The 18,188-nt window shown below is 33.9% G+C and overlaps 1 protein-coding gene across 3 annotated transcripts in view; it reads right to left on the bottom strand.

The window, feature by feature from the left end:
* Window positions 1–3,466: 3,466 nt before the first annotated feature.
* LOC143255711 (uncharacterized) overlaps window positions 3,467–18,188 on the bottom strand; it is a 28,679-nt gene continuing 13,957 nt past the window's right edge. The window contains exons 2-3 of one of the 3 annotated variants that reach the window (XM_076511799.1): window positions 12,270–12,739; window positions 3,467–6,619 (exon numbers count right to left, since the gene is read on the bottom strand). In XM_076511799.1, coding sequence (XP_076367914.1) covers window positions 6,180–6,593 — 414 coding nt within the window. In that variant the 5' untranslated portion in view covers window positions 6,594–6,619; window positions 12,270–12,739 and the 3' untranslated portion in view covers window positions 3,467–6,179. Of the gene's footprint in view, window positions 6,622–12,269; window positions 12,740–18,188 lie in introns of all 3 variants that reach the window. The other 2 variants (XM_076511800.1, XM_076511797.1) reach the window with 2 other exon arrangements.

Below are 18,188 nucleotides of genomic sequence, written 5' to 3'. Positions count from 1 at the left end.
CTTGGATTCCCTCAAAACTGTTTCTTGAGTGTCACACTTTTCAGTGTTAGGAATAATACTATCATTGCGCAACTTCCTCCTACTGTCGCAAACGGGCTCTGTCGATCGTTGAGCACGAAGTTTATTGAGTGGCAGTTTAACACAGCACTCAGTCGTTTGTTGAAGTGAACTAAGTAAACAGTTTTACCTTTTCTTTCTCCAAAACCATTTGCGGGCACTTTTACCACCAACGGGTAATCCTAATCCTAATCCTGAGCTCCGTCTCGGTGATATTGTTCTTCCCATGGTCCCTGAAGCAAAGTTCTTGGGGTTTATCTTTGACTGTAAGCTAACTTTCATTCCTCACATCAAGCAGCTACGTGTCAAGTGTACAAAGGCACTAAACATTTGTCCTCCTTTCTACCGTCTGGAGAGTAGTAGAAAGCATCTATCATGCTTTCATTCAACCCAAACTGGACTATGGATCTCTGGTTCTGACAAAACCTAGCACTTGAAGCTTTTGTAACCCATTTACAATATGGGCTTTGGCTCTGAACGGGGACTTTCCGCACGTCTCCAGTCCAGAGTTTGTACACCGAGTCCCTTGAACGTCCTCTTCACCTTCAGCGCTTGCAACTTTCTTTACAGTAGGCTTCAAAACTTTGATCCTTACCACACTTTCTCAGCTGGGGTTGTGCTTTCCTTCCTCAGTGGACTATGCTCTTTTGGAATAGTTGGTCTGTCATTCTTTCCTTTGGCCTTCGTATTCAAATACAGCTGGCTGAATTGGGTCTGTCCTTGAATGACGTTGCTGTCTGCAATGGTTAACCCATTGTACCATGGCTTATAACCATCCCTACTTGTGACCTTTCTTTGCGTCAGCTGCGGAAGGCGGATACTCCCGAATGGAAGTATCGTATTCTCTTTTGTCAAACATCTTTCAGGCTATTCTTCCATTCCTATTTATACAGATGATTCGAAATCAGGTGATTCTGTGGGAGTTGTCATGCTTTGTTGTGACTCATAAACTGCTGAAAGGAACCCCTTTACAGTGTCTGTGTTGACTGCCAAGGTGTACACCATTTTTCTTGCCCTGGATCAGGTAAAAGGTATAAGGTACACAGATTGTACTACCTTCACCGACTCTCTTAGTTCTTAACTCTTTACTGGCACTGGAATCATTTAGCATTAGTTCTCATCCTGTTCTCATTGATATTAAACAATAGCTGGCCAATTTTTTTCTAACTTTTGGATACCTACCCACGTCGATATTCACGGGAACGAGCTCGCTGGCACCAAAGCTACGTCCGCCTGATCTGGTGCCGCCACAGCCATGCCTATCATATAAAACTACAGTCTTGTATTTAAGGTTTGGCTTCGTATCAGTTCGCAGTGGACTTGTAGTTAGCAACATTGTAAGAAGCTTTTTGAGATCATACCTTCTATTGCTCTTTGACCATCTTGTTTCCGTAAGGAGGAAGTTGTCCTAAACAGGCAATGATTTGGTCACAGTTTTTTTAAACTCATCTTTTTTTTTCTTTTATCTGGAACTGATCCATCAATGTGTGGCCTTTGTAACAATCTAGTCAAAATAGTCCATATTTTTCTCTCATGCCATTACGATCGCAAGTGATGACACCATTTTAGAAATGTCATTGGCAATGATGACACTGTTCAACTTGTGATTTTAACTTTTTACGAGCAATTGGCTTTTTAAATTCTATTTATCCCTTGTATCGCTTTAACTCCATTTATTTATGCAGTTTATAATGTTTTACCTTTTACGTTTTTCACCTATTGTTTTGCACAAATACCTCAGATGCTTTGCGTCAATATACGTCTAAGAACAACTACGGTGTTCTTCCATTTTTCTTCAGTTTGTTTGTATTTTTGTTCATCGTGGTCAGCGAAATAATAATTTGTTGCTAAGTAAGAATTTTTCTTTCAAATTTGTTAAAAACTCTTCGGTGATTAGAAAAAAAAGATATTATTTTCGAAATATGGTTAGCTGGATTATAGGAAACCTGTTATTAAAACCAAAGTAACTTTTATAAAGTTTTAAGTTGCAGGCCTGTGTCATTACAATAATGTAATAAAGCAGGTTATCCATGAAATGAACTACTTATTAAAAAGGAGAAAATGGCTTTAGTAAATTATTGATTCAATTATACGTATATAATTTATAGTTTGTCAAAAAGAGGACGTCAGTACAAATATACATCATTTCAAACACTGTTGTTTCAGATCCAGTTACCTCACGTCAGGCACATCATCTATACAAAGAAATGCTAAAAATCACTACTTCTAGATCATAGTTACCACGTGAGTAATAATCCTGCAACATTTAAAAGAAAAATGGACAGAACAGTTTATCAGTTGAACATAGCTAGAAAAAGTGAGTTTCACAACAAACGAACAGGAATTTGAAATAAAATATTACTTCATTAATGGTGACTGCAAGCTCTTAAAGATAAAATTGGAGAATTTTATATGGTATTAGTATATTTTATGATTCCCCTTTAAAAATCTTTAAAATGAAGTTGCTTATTAACACAAGAAACAAAACTGACTCGCAAATCATGTCCTTCATTTTGTAGCTTAATGTGTTAGGCATAGTTTTTATCATTAAAGCCTCCAACTTTATAAGAGAATCTCGCTGTACTACAATCATCTCTTATTCGAAAATGGTATCAAAGCATTAATAGGACACCATGCTTTATACAAGAGGCATTAAACGTACTACAACCAGAAGCAAATAAAAAAGTAGAAACCAGTAAAATTATTATTAATACTAAATAGAATGGCCATAAAAAAATCGTGGAGTGGGATGGAAAGAAATTCCCTGGCTCTATTGATATTGCTGTAAAAAATAATATGGTGAGCTCCTCTTACCAGTGATGTATAAGTCCTCATGGGACTTAAAAATTCTAAAGCAAAATTTGAACTACATGATAAGAGCGAGCAAAATTTGACACATGTTGAGATTACAACTGTGGCATTTATTTGTAACGGTCCAAGCTGCCACTTCTTTATGTTGAAAGATGTAGATGCTAATATTTTACCAGAATATTTACAAATACGTTTTTTTTTACTCTGGCAATAAAAATGCAAGATTTATGTCAAATTTAATATGCCAGATGTTAAAGTTCATGTTAAAGAAAAATTTTAAAAATAGAAAAAAATAAATATATTAAACGATAGTTCGTTACTGATTCACAGAATTTTAGAACAAGAAAACTTGCATTTAGGATATACATCATGACCAATTTCCAATAAATAGCAGACAAAAAAAACATTAAACTCAACTCTGGAACAAAAACTTTAAGTTCATGTGTTGCAGATGACATAAAATTTTGCATCATAGACTTGAACTTAATTAGCTTTAAGAGAAGTGAGCTCACAGTTAAATTTATAAAAGCATTTGATAGATTCTAGAAGTTTATTAACTACGAATTAGAATAGTTGAATGAGTCATTTTGAAAACCTCTTCTAGTAGAAACAGATCATTTTATTTTTCACTTAGCATATACATCACCAGCCAAAAAATGTATACAATTGGACTTAAAGAACAATTTTATTATGTTTTTAATTAATCATATCTGTGTAGCATTGATATGAAACTCCAGTGTCATCACTTTAATTCCCCTTGAAGGATCTTTTGACGAATAAATAAAGCCACAATCACTTGGAACTCTATTTTGATTTTGCTGCTCTTTGGTCATCTTAAACGTTTAATAGCAACCTTAATGTTCTACAGTATTCAACTGCGTTTAAAAGATTACTAATGAGTCATGAACTAAAAGCAGCAGAAAAATGCACTCCCCAGGAAGAAACATTAATTTTACATGTTACAGAAGATAGAGTGGTTTTGTACATGTTTTAAACGTGTGTGGTATCCAGATATTATTCTAAAGTGTGTAAGCCTATGTAGGATGTCAATGATTACGATGATATACAAAACTGCACTCCTATTTCTTCCTATAAGAAAACAGCTGTAGGATAAATGGCTGAGTAAGTAGCCGAAGTGGCACATACAAAATATACAATGTACAGATTATTGAGAGTGAAAATCCTAATAGATGAAATTTCTTGAAACTTATCAATTTTGCAACCAGGACAACTAAAGGTGGTTTAGTAAAGACATCAGGAAATGTAATTAACGTATGTCAGACAACAGAAAAGTGTTTGAAGTAACAAAATCATGAACGTTTTCAAGTAAGTACTGTTATTATTGGATCGTTTCTTTTTCGAATGAAGTTTTCACTGGTTCTCATGGACAGAGTTGATTGCACAGAAGAATATAGGCATGTTTACAGTTTAATAAAGTATTTAAATAATTGTCATATAAAAAATATGAGTGTACCAACTTGCTAAAAAATAATCTGCAAACGTTGTAGGTGAAAAAAGTAAGAAAACGTTCTCTACATTAATATTCAACTAATTAAAAAGCATTAGTTGGGTATCTTTCCCATTAACGCGGTTATAATTTAGGGAACAACAATATGGCTGCTGTTTTATGTCAAGTGTCGATACAGTTACTCTAGCCAAAACAGAATCAAGTTTAGTATCGAGATCAGTGCTTCATAATCATTCCGATGTATTATCTATTAGAAATATAGCTTGGTACAAACTGTCTGTTAAATACGTACAAAAACATATACATTTAACTGAATAACTGTGGCTGGTTTTGTAAAAATCTTTGTACCATTATACAGTAATGTCCTTGAGTCCGGTTTCTTTCATACTTATTTCTCAGAATTCAATTGTTCCCACAGATATGATGATGTAATGACTACATTCAACCTGTTCTGTCGCTTCAGTTCTTTTTGTAGCTTAGTCCTTTCTTCACTTAACTTATTCGATGCACTGTTCATAGATAAACTTTGTGCATATCCTGAATCAAGTGAACAGTTTAAAGTGTTGGTTAAAATGTGATAAATCAAAGAGTTTATCAAAATCAAATGATCTGGTGGCTAGGACCCTCGACTCGCAACCTGAGAGTAGCGGGTTCGACTCCCTGTCACCGAATATGCTTGCTCTTTCAGAATTGGGGGCGTTATCAGGTACGGTCAGTCCCATTATTCGTTGGGAAAATACCCCAAGAGTAGGCGATGGGTGGTGTCAACTAGCTGTCTACTTTCTGGTTTATCACTGCTAAATTAAGGACAACTAGCGCAGATAGCACATGTGCATCTTTGCACGAAACTCAAAACAAACAAACAAACAAAAGCTTAATAATGCTAACAATACCCCTTTTCACGATACATTAAAGCTTTATCTTAAAATAAAAATACTTGGAGTAGACTTATTACTTTAGTAAATATGTAGTTGATTAACATATTTCTTATCATCTGACAATTCAACATTGACATAATAATAAATGAAAACAAGCTGACTGTTAAGAAATAAACATTTTGACGATGTTGTGGTTTAAGAGATGAAACTCTTTCCTTTTACTTTATTTAACTTGAAGTTTTATTTTAGAAATACTCCACGTTAAATAACGGCACCACCTATTAAGGGTGGTATAAGGTGGCATCTCGTAATGTGATAGGTTGCCCAACTACGTTTTGTTTTAAACTGGTTTAATGTTGAAAAAGACACCAACTAAGGATAATAGAATTGAGGTATCATGTAAATTCTGAAACAGGTGACTCAATTACGTTTTGTTTTGGTAAATTCCATGTTTACTAGTGTCATCAAAATGATATTGGAAATAGGAGGTATTTCAATTACAGCTTTATTTAGTTATGCATTAATGCTTACTTACTGAGAAATAATAAATTATAATTATGATTAAGAAACATTCCCAAGATATATTGATGATAATATTTCAAATTCAACTTAAAATTATTTAGGGAAAACGTATTAAAAATAGCTCTTTATTCTAACATGCGAAAAAATGTGATTGTTTGTTTTTGTTTGTTGTTTTTTAATTTCGTGCAAAGCTACTTAAGGGCTATCTGCGCTAGCCGTCCCTAATTTTGCAGTGTAAGACTAGAGGGAAGGCATCACCACCCACCGCCAACTCTTGGGCTATTCTTTTACTTTCTAACACCCCCACGGTTGGAAGGGCGAGCATGTTTGGTGCGACTGAGATTCGAGCCCGCGGATTACAAGTCTAGTGCCTTAACCACCTGGCCATAACGGGCCTCATCCTAACGAGATTGAGCAGCACCGAAATACTGAACTTGACGAATTTAGCATACAATTATGATTCGGTCATTGTACCTGTTTGATATTAAAAGCTCGGCATTCGACTTTGTTAGACCAAGATCTCTGATCAAGTCATTGAGGTCTCTTTGGTTGGGGTTGTATGGGTTTATCTCACAAGCTGCACCTCTGAAATTGTAATCTGGATCTACAACGTCTACCTTTTCTTCTTCTTCTGAGTTGCTGTTCTCTTCTGAGAATAGCTGCTTTCTCTCTGGCGGAGTAGGTACAGGAATCTCAGGACAATGTGGCACGGGAGCAATGGATGGTGGAAGGTCCGGATACATGATAGCAGATGCATTCTTGCCAGCCCGACGTTTGGAAGGGTCCACCATGCAGAAGTAGCAATTGCTTAAGTGGTCAGTAGGTTCACGCCAAATTCTTGAAATAGCAAACTTCATGGCTCTCTTTTCACCTCTGTACCATCCTGCAAAAGAGCAAAATAAAATTGTTATTATGAAGAATACATTTATTTCATTCACAACTAATGTGTGAGAGATTCATGCAAAATATTTTAAATGTGATATTTTTTCTATACTATTGGATATTAAAAAATAAATTAAAAGATAATTAAATTTTAAGAGGTCTAAATTTTTATAATATAAAATCTTACTATTCAAGCAAGCAAACATTGTCCGTCTTACCTTCTAGTGTTTTTTTTTGTTGTTGTTTTTTTGCAGTGCTTACAGGTAAAATGAGGTACCCAGGGTTTGTCTTGATCCCCGATAGGCATGCCGAAACATACCTTGTAGGCTTCACACATTTTAGCAGATGCTGTAACAGAGTACTTTTTCGCTCTTGTCTTGATAAATTGGCCACATACATAGTAGAATGCGTTTGGAAAATGCTTTTAGCTTCTTGATGCCATCTCTGATAAAATCAGATAGGTCTGTGTGTTCACTTACTAAACTAAACTGAAGTGGTGAGTGGTGAGCCTCTGTATATATATTACTATGGAATGTTCTAGAAAATTCTAAGTTTATTTTTTCTACAACATTCTCGAAAATTCTTCATCAACTACTCAGCACTGAATCTACCTGGAATGTTCTGGAAAATGGATAAATTTGAAAATTTCATTACTCAGGTCACAAAAGCAAAGTTCGAAGAGAAAAGTAGGTCTTTTATATTTACTTTAGGCATAAGCATTTGGAAAATAACACTTACTGCCCAGGAACAAGGAAGAGTAAAACTTTTGACATAGTGTTATTTGAGCTTTATCCTTTGTTTTTGTTGCCTCACAAAACATTTTTGCAAATGTTAGAATATATCTAAAACATAGGTATGGTCATATTCAGCCTTAACGGCATCTATTTGTCATAGGTGAACTAAACGGCCAAGTCAAAGACTCAAGTTCATTCACTACATCAAAATTACAAGTTCGATTTTGTTAGACCTGGGAGAGTCGAGTGCAGATTCCACTTTTATTGTTTTGCTGTATCACATGTTTCAGATTTCACGTTTAATTTGTTTTCCTTCTGAAGCGGTTTTTTAAACTTTCATTGGTTAAAACTTCTGTTTTTTGATATTGCAGCTTGGTCGAGTTTACACCGCAAGATGTCTCTACGGGCTTCACGCAAATTATGTTGTGTTCAGATTTCTGAGGTTTTATTTAATCCATATAGAATTTTTCGTGTGATTCTTTCCATAGTCGCATAATTCCAGATTTATTTTCTTAACGTCTACAAATAACATTTGGCATTGCCCTCTCAAGGCCTTGTTTACATTATGGGCTGATATAATTATTTTTTACATAATTACACACAAATCGCTGGTGCATATTTGTACAAAGTTTTGCATCATTGTCCATTGCAGTAATCGTGTAATATATCCAAATAAATTTATTTTAGTCTATATAAAATAAACCTCTTTGTAAAACAAAGTTAAAAATGTATCGGGAAAATTTTGTTTTAATCGTGTTAGTTAGTTTCTTTAATGGCGAGATGTACTTCGCATGTTGACCATCTTGTATGATATATCTTTATAAGTTGCTCATTACGTAGATTTTTCTTACAGTACATGAGCGAGTTTTCAAAGTGTTTATCACATAATCGACATATGTTTGAGTATGTGATACAGAAAAAAGAATTTCATAGCAGGAATTTCGTTTCTAAAGGAAAGAAACTTTCCTAGACTGGGAGGTTCAGGGACAATAGTATCCCCCTTTGCCCCGCTCGTGATAATGTATACGTTACATTCGTAAATTATTTAATTTTAGCTAGAGGGTCATATGTTGTCTTCTAGCGACTTTAAAGTTTTCACGTTGGAGAATGGAGATACACATGGCCAGAGGGTTTTAGAGTAGAGAGAAGACCAAGGCCGATGACGTCGTTAATAAGAAGCAAGGCAACTAACGGACAACAAACCATATAATAATAAACTTTCTATGATCACGGTCACAGGGTGGTTGGAATCTATAAATCCAATGCCACTGCTGGGATTATTAAATCCAAATGCCTTAGAAGTTTTTCGTGAGGAAAAAAGGATGTGTTAAATTTGTTGCACAGAGGAATTTATAAGTTTAATTCTCGGCACAGCCTGTCTTAATTTATAACTCTCGCCACTACATGCTGTCAATTTTATAGTGAAACCATAACTGAAAGTGGAGAACGTATATCTCTGTAAAACTCATGATCAAACCTAGTATCTTCCAGTTTGCACCCAGGCAGTATAATCACTAAGCCATGAAAGAAATTACGAAAGTTATTCGATCGGTTTCGGGGAACAGTGAGTACAGATTTACATTTTTGTAACTAATTTGATCTCTTCAACTAATATCACGGAATATGTGATTCAAAATAAGGGTTACCAGCTGACGCACCCGTTCAACGAACGGGTAAGACATGAACGGTTCCTGCGAGTAATAATATGGGTCAAATCCGAAAGCCGATTCCCTTACGTCATTCTCTGGGACGAATGAGGTAACATGCAAGATTCGACAAATATAAATAAGTAGACATACACAGAACTTTGTCAAATAATGGCTTAAATGTTGTATCAAACACTTTATGGAACTTTCTATATAAAGATATATAGGAAATACTTTAATACTTTGAAGAACGTTTAGAAAGGATAGATTAGTAAAGTGAATACCACATTAAACTTTGATGTGAAGGCTCTTGTTCAAACAACAGTCACCTAGAGCATAGTTATAGAAAGTGGAATAAAAATCTAAGGTGAGGGTTAGATATAGAACAATGTTGTTGCTAGACAGTAGGTACTGCATTAGGTTATTGCGAGGAAAACACGAGCTAGTTTGTGGCTGTAACTATCATTCTGAATCGGAAAATGGGTAAAGAATTGATGTGTTGAGGAGAGCTAGATCTAATGAAAAAACACCTTAGTTGTGAGGAAGGTTGGTGCCAAATAAAGATTAGGAGTGAGCATTCGACTTAAAGGAATGGAATCAAAACTGGCAGCTACACTTATAACGTTGTTAAGAGTAGCACAGCAAATGTTTTTTCATTAGTTAACCACATCGTATTTTTTTGTTCAACTTGGTGCTTGATGGTGGGTAAAAAAACACGCAGCCTAGTTAACAAATGAATGAATATTTACTACGATATTTTTATCTATGCTGTAAATGTAGCTACTACTTTGGTTGCTAATTTTGATTTCATTTCTCAAAGCACAGCTCAATCATTTTTTTGCCACACCTTTTTTTCAAACTAAGGTGTTTTTCATTAGTTAACGTGACTTTTTGTCAATACACACCAACAAACTACAGCAAGTAATAAAGTGACAGTCAATAGTAATCCCCATTAGCAATGCTGTTATTCAGAACAGACCTTTACTTTACAGAACCAACCAGATTCTTTAAAAAATATAGTAGTGCTTTCCATCTCCAAAACAGTGTTAATAACTTTATAGAGTTACGTCATGAAATCTAGATTAACAGTTTCTTGTCTCACCTGCATGCACACGGTATAGCCGTATCTAGCATTATTATTTATGATGATTGCTCAAGCTAATATCACGTGACGCTAACGCTCTTAAATTAGAAGAACTGCTTGACATTTACTAAATTTGTGCTTATAGGTTGGCAATGAATAACCACCCAACCGTATGATTCTTTTGAAAACTTGAGCTAAAAAACTGCTAATCTGGTTTAAATATATTCTCAAGACAGCTGATATGGATATTAAAACTTTAATTAAAATAAAGTACAGAACATCGTTTCGACCTTCTTAGGTGATCTTCAAGTTAACAAAGAGAGTTGCAAACCTGAAGATGATTTAACAAGGTCGAAACGTTTTTCTGTATTTTATTTTAATTAAAAGTTTTAATAATATGCCAGCCGTCTTGAGAATATATTTTTACTTCAACTGAGTTTCTCATCATCACGAATTGCCAGTCTATTTTGTCTGGCCTAACCAGTACTTATGTATCTGCACTTCCTTTCACGTTATAGTTTTGTTGATCAAAATCAGCCACCTAAGTAAAATTAAACACAGTCCACTTTCACTTTTAGGTGAAGCTGTATTTAAAATGTTAGACGTATGGCTCACGTGACTTTTTTGCGTAGGAGTACGCAAACATTTTGGTCAAATCTGAGCAGTATTTATTAGATGGCATGGCCTAGCGCGTTAAGGCGTGCGCTTCGTAATCTGAGGGTCGCTGGTTCGCGCCCGAGTCGCGCCAAACATGCTCGCCCTCCCAGCCGTGAGGACGTTATAATGTGACAATCAATCTCGCTATTCGTTGGTAAAAGAGTAGCCCAAGAGTTGGCGGTGGGTGGTGATGACTAGCTGCCTTCCCTCTAGTCTTACACTGCTAAATTAGGGACGGCTAGCACAGATAGCCCTCGAGTAGCTTTGTGCGAAATTTCAAACATTAGATAACTTTTCACATGTGATTTACGTTTAAAAAAAACCTAATTGCAGATCGTAAAGTTCTATTGGGATACAGAATTTGTAAAAAAAGCCATGAAAGTTACGTATGTTTTTCTATAAAATAAAGTTTCCATATTTTCTACGCGAAGAAAGAAAAATAGGAAGAAATTCAATTAAATTTTGATATTTCATATCTCGTGTATTTTGTAATTGATTGCCTTGAAATTTGGTTTGTGAAGTAAGGATCCAGTAAGGCATATTAACTGAAAATATGTGGTAATTTGTATTATCACAGGCGGTGGAAAACTCTTCACTTCTGTTACCACGAGGGTGTTTTGACCACACGACACACTACCACGATTCTTTATTAAAACTAACTATAGTGTATATACCTAAATAACTAACATATCAACCTATTTCAAGACAAATAACCACTTAGTTGCGAATGTAATTATAATGCAATATAATTGTTATGTTGTAGTTGCGGTTAAACAAATAAAACTATGGTGAATCTGTAGCTCACACAATACTTACTAAAATGGAAGTGTATCTTACTGTTTAAATACCATGCTCAGTTACTAGATATAAATTATTAGTACTATATTTGTGCTGTAACACAATAAACAACAAACCGTATTCTAATAGTAAGTGATTATAGATAATTTCTACTAATTTTAGACTGCAGCTAGATAATGTACATGTATTTTGTTCTAGCAGTAACTACATATGGATATCACAACTAAATCTAGACTACAGTTAAGTTAAAAACGTATTACGTAATAATAATAACTACATATATAGATTATTACTACGTAACTTATACTTTAATCAGACAAACAATGTAGTATGTTCTAATAGTAACATCCAACGAACTTACAGCGCTGGACACAACAAATAGCCTAATGTGATTGTTCTCGAACAAACAAACAATATAAAAGTAATTAGATGTAGATTATTGCTACTAAGTTGAGACTAAAACTTGAGAAATGAAGTATTATGTTCTAATAGCAGATAGATATAGATTATATTTACTAAGTTAAAGCTTACTTAGAAAACAGTAGTACTATAATCTGATAAGTACTAGATATAGACTATTTTGATGGGACTATGAACACAGTTATGTCTGTTCAGAACAGATCATATGGCCTTGAGAGTCGAGTTTCAGATAGGTAATTATGAAAAACTGCCGAGAAAAAACGTCATGTTCTCAAAAGAATAGAATTTTCATAATTTATTATCTACACTTACCCTTGGAAAATGTGACCTCGTTCTAATTTGCATATTTACTTTCCGACCTTATTTCTTACTTGTGCTTGTGACTTGTGTGTGGACAAATTATATTACGTTACTGTTTTACAAGACATCAACCAGCTAAAAACGTGGCAGTCTGCCAAAAACGTCTGAATTAGAAAAATTAGATAAAATTAAAATTATTTAAACATAGATACGTTATTTGAGATAAAGGCCAAATTTCATCAGTATTGTTTTGTTGTAATTTTATCTATAATTTAGTGAGCCGATTCTTTTTTAAAGTTTTTCTACAACACCTTTGCCAGTTAGCTTTTCCTGATTTTATCGAACCCAAGTAAATGAACTTAAAAATACTTCCCTCATTCGGTCACCTGCTGGTACAGCGGTACGTTTACGGATTTACAACGTTAAAATCAGGGATTCGATTCCATTTCGTGGACTCAGCAGATAGTCCCAAGGTGGTTTTGCTATAAGAAGAAACATACACACTTAAAAATACATTTTTTTCCTCCAACACATTAATAGTAAAAGGTCCAGTTTAATATAAAAATAGTTTTATAAAATATCCACTACGATCAAACTTTCTTCCCTTAAAAAACTTATTGTAGAAGAGTATTTTTTTCCGTAACATAAAATGCAAGGCTACTACTATAAAGTGAGCAAAGCTCAAATCTGGCAATCACTTTATACATCGAGGTCAAAGTTTAACTTCTACACTGAACCATAGATTGAGATGTGAATTAAAATGTTCCTTTGATATTGGTATGTTGTTCACAAAAACCCTCTAATATATTAATGGACTATTACCGCAGATACAAGTTCAAGGAATAGCTATTGTTTTTATAAAAAAATTTTTATACGATATGCATCCCGGAAGAAATTCCATATCGTCTTTTTTGTAGTTATTACAATATGTACTTTAGTATGGATAGAATGGTTGGATGTGCTTTAGATATACATGTAAGATTTTATGAAAGCCAGTGTAAATACACTGTCAAGAAGTGCTTTGGATATCTCTGTGTGACTGTAAGCCACTATGGATAAAGTGTCAAGAAATATTTTGGAAATCTGTGTATGACTATCAGCCAGTGAGAATACACTGTCAGGAAGTAATTTGAATATACGTGTATGGTTCTAAGCCAGTATAGATAAACTGATAAGCAAGAATAACTTGGATTTCTCTGTCATGGCCATAAGCCAGTGTGAATAAACCGTAAAAAATACTTTGAAAATATGTGTGATGGTTTTCAGCCAATGTGGACAAAATGACAAGAAGTGCTTTGAATATCTGTGCGGAAAGTGATTGTGGTGCCCTCTACTCACGACAAGTAGCCTACAATAATGTTGTGTATTTGAAGAGCAGGAAACATTAATTAATTCCCGGGTATTGTTCTGAAGACGTTTTTTTTTACAAGGTTGTCGTTTTCATCACTAAACATGGGTAAGCTGAGGAGAGGAGAATCATGAAGTCTTGTCTATTCTCTAACAATAGGTAAACCAAAGTGAAACAGTCGCCGAATCAATCTAGATTTATTAATAAATTAGAAAACTTTTGAGACAGCAACCCTTTTTCTGTATTCCAGCGATTTTTTTCCTCCACAATAAACAACAACTTAGATTGTCCTTCTAACCACCATGCACAAGTAAGTAACATTGATATTGACCTTTAAAGATGGTTGCATCTTGGCGGAAGAGGATCGTGAGGACCTGTCTATGGTTGAAGTCACCACATTCCTCCAAGTTAGATCGGTTTCGAGAAGTAACAATGTAAAAATGGTTAAGATAATTCAACTATTGTATAAGGATTGCTGTCAATGTCGATTAGCGTATTTAATTAGACAGATAGTGCCCATGGTGTCGGTACCGTTGTTAGAACATTTCAAATATTTTATAGAATCGATTGACAGTAGTCAGGAACTGTATGCTGGTATGAGTAATATTCACCCTTATCAAAACTAGCTGTTTCTATCGCAGTTTAGGACAAGTCTTATTTATTTTTCTTAAATGGGTTTTAGTTACGAACGCCCATTGAAATCTTTGAACCATTTTTAGTTTGATAGAATTAAATAACGCATGTATAAGAACATCAAAAAGTGTAAACTTGTCAAATTTTCTCAGTGTATTAAAGCTAAAAAAAAATACATCTAATTAAATTACTTATTTCAAGTATGAAACGAGCACAAAATATATTTTTTGAGTATTTTTTTTATATTGTTATGTTTATGTAGTGAATGGTGATCAAATTAGTCGTGCCATAACATTTATTGTACAGTCCAATTTAAAACTAATTAAACCTGAACTTTTTTCCAGATTATATAAGGAACTTTTTTCTACTAAAGTTTAATTGGATAAATTCTGGTTAAACTTTGTCCACAAATTGTGTCTCATTTGGCTTTTCTCAATCATGTCTCAAGTTCAAGATATGATACCACAAGACCATATTGTGAAGTCAGTATCGTGAAAGATGTATTTCCGTAGAAATATCTCACGGTCATGACAGCTGATCTTTTAGCCACAATTCAGTTGCATAAACGGAATTTTAGTAGGAAATGAACAGTTTACGTCATCTTCTCCTGATCTACGTCATGGAGAATCCATTCGTTAACGTACGAGGAAAAATATTCCTCGTGTCATAGTGGTTGTAACAAAAATTTTGGTAATCACGCTATCAACAGAACTTAACAGTTAACACATAAATTAAAATAAATAAATGAAACGAATGATGATACAGCTGTGCTCACGAACTAAATGGTGTAGAAGGTAAAAATCTACTAAATTAAGCCTAGATTCGGAGATAATTAGGATACAAAAATCACGAAAGTAATTTGACCTTTTCACAGTAGTTTAACCTTTCAAAAACGTAATGATGTACCCCTATTAGCAATGACGTGTTTGTGAATACCGACATGTGCTTCTGGCGTAATAAAAGCTGGTCTACCAGGTGTCATTAATGATTGGTTAAAAATAAAATTAAAAAACAACTGTTCGTCAGCAGAAAGTTTTAAAACACCAGGTTAGCAGGCTATTTATATTTGTGAAACTACCAGGCAAGTATTTACTAAGACCCATTCACTAGAAACATTAAACCTACGATAAAGCGTGAAAAACATCGCTCAGTATGTTATGCTCTGTATTTTTAATGCTAGTTTCAATAACACTACTGTTTAGTATGTCTATTTTGTTTTTTTCTAATGTTTCTACTACTGTGTTACTATTATATGTTTATCATAAAGATTACTTTGCACTGTTTGCTTAGTTTATGTATTTAAGACTAGCTTAACTATCTTAAGTTGACTTAATCTCATGATATACTATTAGGATTAAGATCTGAAATGTCACTAAGAAAGAAGCTACCAACCTAAGGAAATAACGAATTATAACATTTTAAAGTAAGAACGATGTATTTAATTAGTTATTCTCGTCACTAGGTGGATTTTTTTAAAATTCTGATCCATGTAGGTAACATACATTGATCAAAACACAGTATTAATTACTCATATATCAATAAATGAAGGAAAATAAACTAAAAATTACAAAATCGCCTACATGTATTTTAAAAAACAACTAATTAACTTTACAAGAAACAATATATAAAGAAATATTAGTCTTACATTTCTCTTACATGACATTAGTTCAGGGTTATTGCTTTTACTGTTAGCTGTTTAAACAAAACTTGTTGGTGACAGAACAATTTATCATACATCCATTTCGAAGGAAAGTATGTATTATTATGATTACACGTACCATGTTAGAATATAGAAAGCAAGTTATGATAAGTTTTCAGTTACTTCAATTTTGAAATGGATCATAGTACGTTATATAATTTCTTTAACACTATTTAAAAGATATAACACTTTTAAAGCATACTAAACTAGTTAACCTGAAAGCATATTCACAACTCTTGAAGCGTGGTAGATAAAACATAAATCTAGTGTAATAGCATCTAGCGTAATAGATGGAGAAAATTCAGTGCTTAGCATTAGTTCTAGCGTAATAGATTACTCAAAAATAATAATAATTGGATAAGGCCAAACAAAGTCGAAAACTGCAAATATTTTAATAAAGAAGTTTATGAATCATCACTCTAATATTTTAATTCATTATTATCAGCAAAGTTAGATATTATGACTAGGACGGAGGTACATTTACATAGACAATTTAATAACGTTTAAAATTAACAAAAGGTTTACTAAGATTCAGAATATACGAGATATATATGATCATTCCATTATCTTCAAGAATCTGCCTTCTCCTTTGTATCGACGGGAAATTTACAGGCTTGCAATTCTAAAATCAGGGTTCGGTTTCCAGTAAGTGGGTTTGTTTGTTTTTCTTATAACAAAGCCACATCAGGCTATCTGCTCAGCCCACCGAGGGGAATCGAATTCCTGATTTTAGCGTTGCAAATCCGGAGACATACCGCTGTACTAGCGGGGGACCAAGTAAGTGGTTTATAACCCATTGTGTAGTATATGTGCTAAAACAAACTGACAAAAAGTTGAAAAATAAACAAACAGCTGATGATCATAACAACACTTTCCTTCCTTTATTTGTATTCATGCTGTTTTATTTTGTTCACTTTAATTCTAAAATATATCACACTTTCAGTGAGAAATTAAAATCTTAAATTATTTTCAGTTCAGTAGAATGTTTCAATTTTTTTGAAATTTTTATCGCTGTTAATTATTTTGAAGAACTTAAGAGGATTTAGAATTCGATCAATTATAATAAAAATAAAGTTAATACGTTATTTAAATAAAATTCTCCGAGATACAGTAGAATCATACGATGATAATAACTACCTTTCCAAGCAAGATTGTCCTTTTCACACCACTATTAACTTAACATGCTTTAGTTATTTGGATAACAAGTAACAACAACTACACGAATAAGTTGGGCATCTCCCTATGAGTTGATACTGTTAGCTTGGGATGGCAAGAGCGTTGTGCTGGATTAGGCAAAACATATGTTGTTAGCATCGATTAAAACATAAGAATGGAATTATAATATTTCCCTTTCTAGTCAGTTATGAGTATAGTTATAGTATGACTAAGAAATGTTTATGAAAGCAACGTAACGAAATTCATCAACTTGACATTGTCTTATCCTAATGTATGACGCAAATACAATAACAAAGTTCAATCTGTAAGGTTTTACCACATAATATCATTCTGATATTTCAAAGATACTGTTGCAGGCTATGTTTTTCTTTTGTTTGTTTTATTTGGGCTTTTGTACTCTTCTTTAATAAAGTACGTGATGGCCGTAAGTTAACTAGTAACTGTAACTACGTTGAAAGTCAGGAAACAATATGAGTAGTGTGGAGATGTGAGTTATACAAGAGTAAATGATGGTTAGTTATTGAGTTACAGATTTTGTTTGTCAGGTTCTTTGTTGCCGTCAATCAGTTTTATGAACATTCATTTGATGTCTCAACAAAGTACGAAAATCGTAGTACGAGGAAATTAGGGAGTGAGTGAAGATGTTTTATTATCAACTGTTCTGAATATAATCTTATCAGTGAGCACTGGTAAAGTCAATTTGTAGAACTTGTAGTTGAAGAAATAAACGTTTTCGTTATAATTAAATGGAGAGGAATTTCCGTTATTCATTTTCCCGAATAATTATAATAGTCTCAGAAATGGAAACCGTTACAATACATAATTTGCGAGAATATGTTTGGTAAAGATGAAATAGTGTAAACTAAGCAGCAACGTTGCAACACGTGTTCAAAACCAGATTGGTTTGTTTTGAATTTCGCGCAAAGTTACACAAGAACTAAGTAAGCTAACCGTCCCTAAGTTAGTGCTGTGAAACCAGTGGGAAAGCAAACTAGTCATCACCACTCACTGCTAACTTTTGGGCTACTCTGTTACTAACGAATAGTTGGATTGACCGTCATATTATAACCTCCCC

The sequence above is a fragment of the Tachypleus tridentatus genome, chromosome 7 (assembly GCF_004210375.1).
Source record: "Tachypleus tridentatus isolate NWPU-2018 chromosome 7, ASM421037v1, whole genome shotgun sequence".
NCBI lineage: Eukaryota > Metazoa > Arthropoda > Merostomata > Xiphosura > Limulidae > Tachypleus > Tachypleus tridentatus.
Note: the sequence above shows the minus strand (reverse complement) of the source record. Positions and strands in the feature narration are given on the sequence as shown.